Source organism: Histoplasma capsulatum (genome assembly GCF_000150115.1).
Source record: "Histoplasma capsulatum G186AR genomic scaffold supercont2.7, whole genome shotgun sequence".
Taxonomy (NCBI): Eukaryota; Fungi; Ascomycota; class Eurotiomycetes; order Onygenales; family Ajellomycetaceae; genus Histoplasma; species Histoplasma capsulatum.
Genome location: NW_025544807.1, coordinates 461,377 through 470,221, shown reverse-complemented (window position 1 = coordinate 470,221; position 8,845 = coordinate 461,377). Strand labels below are relative to the sequence as shown.

Below are 8,845 nucleotides of genomic sequence, written 5' to 3'. Positions count from 1 at the left end.
TGAGCCTCTGATCCGAAGTTACGGTATTTTCGTTCTTCTTTCGCTCGCCTTTTGGCCCCGCCGTATTCCCCATCTCCGTCCGGTGGAGGGGATCTCATATATTATTATCCTTGCACATCATCTATCCACTTGTCTACATATATCTTCTATTATTATTTTTTCTCCTTTCCACCTTGGTTTTGGTTTGTTCCCTTCTTTCGTCTCATCTCCTTAGCCGTCGCATCATCGCCAGGCCCTTCATTGCTCCCCCTTTGCTATGGACTCCCAGCTCTCAATGGAAAACATGGATTGCATGCGGGATAAATTTGTCAAGGGGGAGCTTCTCAATGATCGGTACCGCACTGTGGCCCCGTTGAATCATGGCTCCTTTGGGATGGTTTTCCTTGCAGAGGACATTGTAACTGGTGACCAGGTTGCTATCAAATGCATGACCAAGACTGCCTCTGGAGACTCATACCCTCTAGCCGTTGACGAACGATCCGAAGAGTTGGAGTGCCATACCCGCCTGGGACACCACCCAAATATCGTTAACCTACTCAACTCTTTTGAAACGGAATGCCATATATTCTTGGTTCTTGAATATTGCTCTATGGGAGATCTGTACGAGGCCATAAGGAGCAATCGCGGCCCTTTGGAAACCGAGCATGTTCGTGCATTGATGTTGCAGCTTGTAAGCGCTGTTGAGTATATGCACTCAAAAGGCCTATACCATCGAGATATCAAGCCTGAGAACATATTTCTCACTCATGACGGCTCGATGAAGCTTGGAGATTTCGGTCTGGCCACCCGCAGCCCTTGGTCCTACGAGGCATGCGTTGGAAGTGATCGCTATATGGCCCCGGAACAATACGATCCCACTCCAACCGGCTACTCGACTGAACAAGCCGACATCTGGTCCGTTGGAATCTGTCTTCTGAACATCCTGTTTGCGAGGAATCCCTTCGTTACCCCAACTGATTCTGATATCTTCTTCGCCGACTATACCCGTGACCGCCAGTCTCTCTTTGACATCTTCCACAACATGTCTCAAGACACTTTCGAGATACTCTCCAATGCGATGGCACTTGACCCCAAAAAACGCTCGCTGTCTGGGGTTCGCGAATCCATCCTGCGTGCTGTTTGTTTCACCACTGATGACGAGGTGCTTGATGACTTCTGCACCGAAGACCGTGAGATTGTCCCCGCAAATGCGGATAGAGAGCCCCTTCGAACTCCTTCTATCACCAGCCCTCATATCAATCAGGGAGATTCCTTCCCGTGGGCAAAGGCTTTGCAAGCTTCCCCTCCCCAGCCGATTCGACAACTCTCTATAATCCCAGATACGGAAAGCTACTCCGAAGATCTGTTCCCCGCTTCGGAAGAGGAAGCCATGTCTTGGTATTCTGTACAATCCGGGTCACCATCAATTTCTGCATTAGGCTCCACCTTTGGGACGTCGTTCAAGTCAATGACCATTCGACCCGCCGAGAAACGCTTCGCAGTCCATTCTGATCCTGTCCCGATTAGTGGCTCTCTTCCTACCCGTGCTGGAAGACCCATCCCAGCCATGTCAATGATCTTTGGAAAGGGTAACAACGAAATGTCTAAGAGCTGGAGCGATCTATGGGATGAAGAGGAAGAAGAGAGTGAGAACGAGACGATAAAGCAACGAAAGGAGCAAAATGCCCGTAGCTGGAGCCAGGATAGCCAAATGGAGAAGACAACACCCCGTCCGACTGGTTTATCTGAAGCCCAAAGCTCATCATTTGCGAATTCTCGGTCCGGTACCCCTAACGACAACCACAACAAGAGCGTCGCAATTCCGACTCCTCGAAAACCAAACAAGGACTTGATGGAGAACCATATCCCCGGATCTAATTTTTCTTCACCAAAGCATTTCCCCAAGCAATCGGCCATGGACAAATGGGCTGCTCTCGGGAACAGGCGACGCAAGTACCATCCGAAACAAGATGATACCCCTCGCTTGAGGAAACAGAAGCAACTGTCGAAAAGCTGGCGCAAGGATGCAGGCTTTGGCACTCCGGGCTTTGAGGACCGCCATGTCGACCAGCATTTCCTTGACATTGACTGGCGTCGTGACCCCTTTGAAACAATCAAACCGAAGAAAGCTTCGATCGTCGTTGTCCCTTGCGATCGCGTCGATGATGAGTTCGATTGGATTGGCGGTTGGCATGACCTTCACATTTAAATACAGGCTTGCATTCACTCAAAAGCAACCTACAACTATGCTATCTTACTCCCCTTATTTCTTTTTTTTTCCCTTGTCAATTTTTCGCCCCTCTTTGCTGACAATATCTGGACTGTTGGTTGTTGTTGACTGCCTGCCTACCTGCTGCTGCTGCTTTGATTTCGTCTCTACCCTTCCCGATTGAATCGCTTGAACCATGTCCCAATTTTTCAATTCATACATTTCTCTCTCTGCTTTTTAAGCTGTCTTACCTTGTTTTCGGCTTGCTGTATACACACCCTTTTTGTCTCAACTTTTTCGCGCATTCCCTAACTGAGGGCAAGGATTGGTTTGTCCCTAATGGCCAATATTTGCTTGTACTATAACACGTTTTACATCCGTTATTGGGGCATACATGCAATTTCGCACGGCGGAAATGAGATGGTGCTGGTTTGGGGGAGATTACAAGGTCTTCATTTGGTACACCTGGAGCGGCGTTCTCAACTGCTATCGATTCGTTTCTACTACAATGTTGTTTTGGGGATGTATCACCATATTTGTGGTTCTCTGCGATTTCTTTCAGCCCTACCGTCGTTGTTTTCCCTTCTACTACTATGTTTTTAACCATTTTTATTGTCATCGTCTGGTTCCCCATTGGCAAAGGCAAACATGACACACGGCACGGCACGGCACGACAGGCAGCTTTTCTATTTATCGAACTTTCAGGACGGAACACCCATGGCAGAGTTGGACGAAAGAGGATAAAAGTATGCATATATATTTGTATGTATCTCTCTATATACCAAAAAAAAACGCCCGTGGCATATTTAGAAAAGTGGTAACGATATATTTATCGTTTTCGGTTTTCGCTCAAAAAAATGCCAGCCACTTTTTTGTAACAGAATCAAAAAAGTGGAAGGGGGTAGTTTAGCAATAGTTTAGCTACTTTAGTTGGTCAGAAACAAAGATGTTTTTTTCCCTCGAGAAGTGAAAGTCCTAACAAGTTCTATCTTCATTCATTCATTGCAATATTCAACTCTTTTCACCAATTTTGGTGTTGTTGAATGAATCTAATCTTCCTTGGAAAAGAGATTGTGCAATTTGCTGACTCCCCCCCAAATAAGAACCATTGTATTTATATTGATCTTTAGAACAGTTATACACTCAAAGATACGATAGCTGAATACGGAGCTCACATGAGAAATAGATAGATGGATGGATAGATAGATAGATAATGTTTCTACACTAGCTCTGTGCTAGTGCTTCTTGAAGTAAGCATGTTTATATACTAACCGAGATCAGTTACAAGGCACAGCTTATCGTATAAACTGACTTGACACATAGTTAGTTATATAAAATGATTTATCTGAATAAATCCAATCTATTTAGTTTAGAAGGGGGCTTTGTTGTTTCTGATTTATCTGTGCTGTATAACTATAAATCGGTTTCTTCTCCTTTGTATAGAGAGAGAAAGAGAGAGAGAGAGAGAGAGAGATCTTTCTACCACACTAACTTATGATTAGAATACCAACCGCCATATCAGGATAGCATGCTGATATCAAAGGCTGAGATATTCAATCAACATTTATTAGATCAGCTCTGCATCGTCTCTGAAAAAGAGTAGATTTTTTTTTTCAAAGAATCAGTGAGAAGACAAGGCGTAGAATGTAGACTGGTTTGAGTTATAAAGACTTTATTGTTTCTGGTCTTTTCCTGTGCAGTCCAGATATGAATTGGTTTCTTCTCTTTCTTTGCAGGGATATTTCTGTTACTAACTGATGGTTAGAACACCAACCACACTGTATCAGTGTGCTGATATCAAAGACTGAGAGGTTGAACCAACATGTGTCAGATCAGGTCTGCATTCTATCATCAATCAATATGTGGTTGATATATAATGTGTTGGCGTTCTCTGAGAAATGGCGCATTTCCAAAGAATCGGTTGTTTGATCGAGAGCACAAACCCTTCATTCGATACCTTCGACGTCCCCATGTCTAACCCACTGCCACAGCAAAAATGGTATCCAGTTTTCAAACCGGAGCTTGACACGGCAGCCCACGATCCTCTTGACCCAGACAAACGATACCATGAAGGTATCTTCATTGAAACGAACCCGGAGAATCGGAAGGGAACACTATTCCATGTCACTGGTGACATCATTGCAGCTGGTGGCATGAGGTATGAAGAGAAAGATAACTATACTCCCGGGGTGTCCGCGAGTTTGAACCGATCGGTGTTGATTGGATGGGTTCTCAAGGCTGATTATGATTCGGGGAGAATCAGTGATATTTTGAAAGCTTTGCCAACACCGCCCAAACAGCAAGGGCTAAACTTTTGGGCGGAGCCTGGTAGGATGACTGAAATGATTTGGACGAAAGAGAATGGAGAGCGCTATGGGCCTGACGAGCAACGTCCGCCCATCTTCAAATGTAATGAATGGACGAACAACCACGCAATCCCAGCATTGCGTGAGGCTGGAATTTTGAGAGAAAGTGTCTAGGCAAAGAGTATTATGTTTTTTATTCTTAGCAGGATAATTTTTATTGTCAATTAGCGTCCCCAGCCCAGATCCTTGTCAATCATACGCATTATGGCCAGCTCAGCGAGCGGTACTTGCAAAAATTGTTGGACTTGCCAACACCACTCCTCTTCCCAGTAGCACATATCAAATAGTGAAGCTGCGCAGAAGAATTCCCAGAAATCTGGATACCAACCTGCTCTCTCCCAATCCACAAGCACAACATCGAATGATCGGCCTCCTTTGTCATTCAAATTCTCCACGACCATGATGTTCTTCTGGTGAACGTCCCCATGCGTCAAGGTTGGCCGGCGATCTTGAAGCACGCTAGCAAGGTGGGTTTCGTATAGGCGGACCTTGTAGTCCGGTCTACCATTACGTTCGGTCAAGGCTCGAAAATTCCCAGCGAGGCCCGCAGCAAAGGCAGCTCCACCATGAAAAGGTCCCAGATGCTTCTGATCACCCTTCGTTTGGCTGTAGAATAGGTAGTGATATACACCACCGCCATCCAACCCTCCGAAAAAGTTGGGCCAGGGACACTCGGCTTGCCGCATAGTATCGAACATCTGGCGGAGTTTGGCAACAATGTCGTCTTTTTCGGAAGGGGTCAGCGACGGCCATATCGAGTCAAGTCGCACCCCCGGAATACGCTGCATAACCAGGAAGACCTGATTAGATTCTTGGTACATCGCGTACAGTCGCGGAGCCGAAACTTGGGGTACGTGCTTTTCAAGGTAAATCAAAGCCTGGCCTTCCCAGGCGTTTACGCTGCCACCAAATTTGACAACAACCTTGTCGTTTACTGCAACAATCTTGTCGTAACAGCGCTCCCATAGAATATCAGAGCAGGACCGGATTTCATCCGTAGTGGGTAGAGTAGGTAGAGGCAGGGTGCTGCTCTTGAATGGGAGCGAGACCGGTTCCCACATCTTGACGAGAACAAGAGTCGATTGGGAGTCGACTGAGGATGGGTGTTGTTGTTACATGAGCTTGGGCTCAGAATAAACCTCATCAGGAAGGTTCCAATGGAATAAAGAGATCACATGATTCTCTTAGAGGGCGGGATATGTTGGGCACTAGTTGCCCAGGTGGCCCTTCACCGCACGTGATTACCCCTATATAGTTAGCTAGCGACCACAACAATAACAAGATCAACCATCCCACAGGTTATGGCCTGGATAGCAGATTTTTAAGAAAAACAACATGTTTTGATTAGAATACACTGCAATCAATGTTATATTAAATGAGTTAGACATTATTCCTCTGAAAAAAGAGCTCTTTGTCTATAAAAATGATATAATTGATGAAATTACTGTCAAGACTGCTGCAGAGATTTCATTACTATCTTAAAAAAATCAAAAACTTATTTATTTATTTTTATTCAGAATCTTTCTAAATCAGATTGATTATGAGTAATTCTCAATTATCTATAATTCTTATATCAGAATGTAAGAAGATACTATATTTATAATCAAAAGTTTTTCAATTTTTTTTCTCTATTACTAAGTAAGAATCTGTCTCAGAAGTAGAGAGTGATTAAATTAAATATATAATAATAGAGAAAAATATAACAATCTCTGATTTAGTATAAGATACTGATAAGATATCAGAATATAAAAAATTTGAAAATAGTATACTCAGTTCTATATTAATATCTATACTAAATTCTAATAGTATAGTGATTATAATAGCAGCAGATTTCATTGTACTCTGTAAGTAACTAATATTAGTATATACATCATTATTTTCTTTATTATTTTCTTTTTTATTTTTATCTTCTCTGAATTCTATATCAGAAGAAGATCTGAATATACTGATTTATAAATATCAGAAGAAAATACAGATTTTATTAAATATAAAATCTATTATTATATTTAATAATATCAACTATTAGATATAAAAAATAGTATTTTTTTTAAATATAGAGATGATTGATAATACAGATATTTTTAATAAGAATTAATAAAAATCATCTGAAGATTTATCAATATTTAAATAATAATATTAAATAATATATTCAAAGTTACTCTTTTATTGTATATTATAATCTCTGATAGATTCTGTCTGTTTGATTATGAAATTCATTCAATTTAATAATATAACAGCTCTATAATATAAAATAAGTGCAGTATATATAATATCTCTAAAGAAGAAAAAAATTAATATTCTCAAAAAACTTATTTATTTATATATTAAAAATAATAATTATCTGATATATATATATTAATATTATTATCTATCTATTTATATACAATAATTAATAGAGAACTGTAATAAAAACTATCTTTATAATTTCTTTATTATCAGTCTTCAAGATTATCAGAGAATTTATATTAAATTATATCTTGATATATTCTATAAAATAAATCAGAGTCTGATTGTTAATTTAGATATTAATAATTTTATAAAATAAATTATTTATTGAATGAGTAAGTCAGAGGATTCTGAATATCTCAAAACTTCAAAAATCAACACAGTTATCAATAATAATAATAATAATATTATAATTATTATTATAATCTCACAGTGTGAATACTGTAAGATTTCAGAGTATATAAAAATTAATTATTATTATCTGAACTCTGATAAAGTATCTGAGTGATGAAGAAAGAAGAATAAGAATAATAAAAATACTGACAATACTGAGAATACTAAAAAAAAAAGAAAGAATAAAAAGAAAAATAAAAATAATAATAAATCTACTGATATCAGAGTATTAGATCTTTTTATTTTATAATCTAATATTAATACAGTATTTATTTTATCTATATTATCTACTATAATATTCAAATTTTGATATCTTGACATCTGTATAAACTTTAATATAATAAGTGAAAAACATTTATTGATATATATAAAATTGTTTGAAAGAGATTTAGAGATAATTACTGTAGATAATAATATAAAATAAGTTGAGAAAATAAATAATATTCTTCTAGAATCAGAAAAAGAGAATATTTCAGTGAGTTATATTCACTGAATTTTTAATCTTACTATTAATTTTCTATTCTTTGTAAAGCTAGAAGATTAAAATTTCAGATATCAACTATCTGATATTATTTTTTTTTATTTTATAATAAAAGTTTTGAATAATGTTAATTTCACTGCTGTTTATACATTCAAAGAATTGATCTATAAAATAATAGAATAAAAATTTTAAATAGATATTTATCATCTATTTCAGACTGTTCATTTTATAATCAAATCTTATAATTACAGAAATATAATATCAATAACTATAAAGAAATCTAGCAATCAATCTAGTAATCACAATTCTCTGATAAAAACATTTATAAAATAATATATCACTCTAAAGTATATTTATACTGATGCAATTATTATATTAGTAAAGAATTTATTATTCAGTATCTATATTAAAAAATCTAAAATAGACTTCTTCTATAATAGCTGTGTCAAAATAAATATAATATATAAATTCTTACAAACTTTTATATTATAAGTATTGTAAGCAATATAATATATTTATATTAATTTTATTGATAGTAATTATATACTGAATGATATATCTGATTATTCTATAGAATTTTATTAAGAGATTAAATATTATATACTTATCACTGATAATATCATCTGTTATAGATAAATTTATTTTTTATACACTAAGAATCAAGCTATTGAATTTTATACTCACTGAATTCAATTTATAAAAAATTTCAGCTTTATATTACTGATACTAATTAGAACTGATATTAATAATATTTTTTAATTAAATAAAATGATAATAATAATAATCAAAAATAATACTATCTGAGAATCTATTATATCTCAATTCTTTCATCAAAATAATGTTTCTGAAAGAGAAATCTATATAATAATAATATATATTAGAGCAGTACTTATAGATATAAATATACTGAAGAAATTCTAAACAGATATTCTTGAAATAATAGTTATAATTATCAACAATACTTCAATATCTATCACTCTATATAATAAGAAATACTAATTTATCAATATCAAAAAAAAATCTATACAATATTTCTATACTGTTTCATTCTCAGTATTAATTAATACTCTGCTTCAATTTTATTATTTTAGAGAATTAAATATTAATATTTATATATATTTTTATAAATCTTAAAAATCTACTGATAAACTGTTTATCAGAGTAAAAATATTTAAATTTATAAAATTCTAT

The 8,845-nt window shown here is 36.5% G+C and overlaps 3 protein-coding genes across 3 annotated transcripts; 2 read left to right on the top strand and 1 right to left on the bottom strand.

The window, feature by feature from the left end:
- Positions 1–256: 256 nt before the first annotated feature.
- HCBG_05443 (serine/threonine-protein kinase ksp1) lies at positions 257–2,188 on the top strand (the record flags this gene model as incomplete). The annotated part of the gene is made up of 1 exon (XM_045432492.1): positions 257–2,188. The coding sequence occupies one exon, from the start codon at positions 257–259 to the stop codon at positions 2,186–2,188; it is 1,932 nt and encodes a 643-aa protein (XP_045286608.1).
- A 1,732-nt stretch (positions 2,189–3,920) lies between these two features.
- HCBG_05442 (uncharacterized protein) lies at positions 3,921–4,689 on the top strand (the record flags this gene model as incomplete). The annotated part of the gene is made up of 1 exon (XM_045432491.1): positions 3,921–4,689. One exon carries the CDS (start codon positions 4,087–4,089, stop codon positions 4,666–4,668), a length of 582 nt encoding a protein of 193 aa, XP_045286607.1.
- A 29-nt stretch (positions 4,690–4,718) lies between these two features.
- HCBG_05441 (phosphotransferase enzyme family protein) lies at positions 4,719–5,615 on the bottom strand (the record flags this gene model as incomplete). Its single annotated transcript, XM_045432490.1, has 1 exon — positions 4,719–5,615. One exon carries the CDS (start codon positions 5,613–5,615, stop codon positions 4,719–4,721), a length of 897 nt encoding a protein of 298 aa, XP_045286606.1.
- Between the last annotated feature and the right edge of the window lie 3,230 nt (positions 5,616–8,845).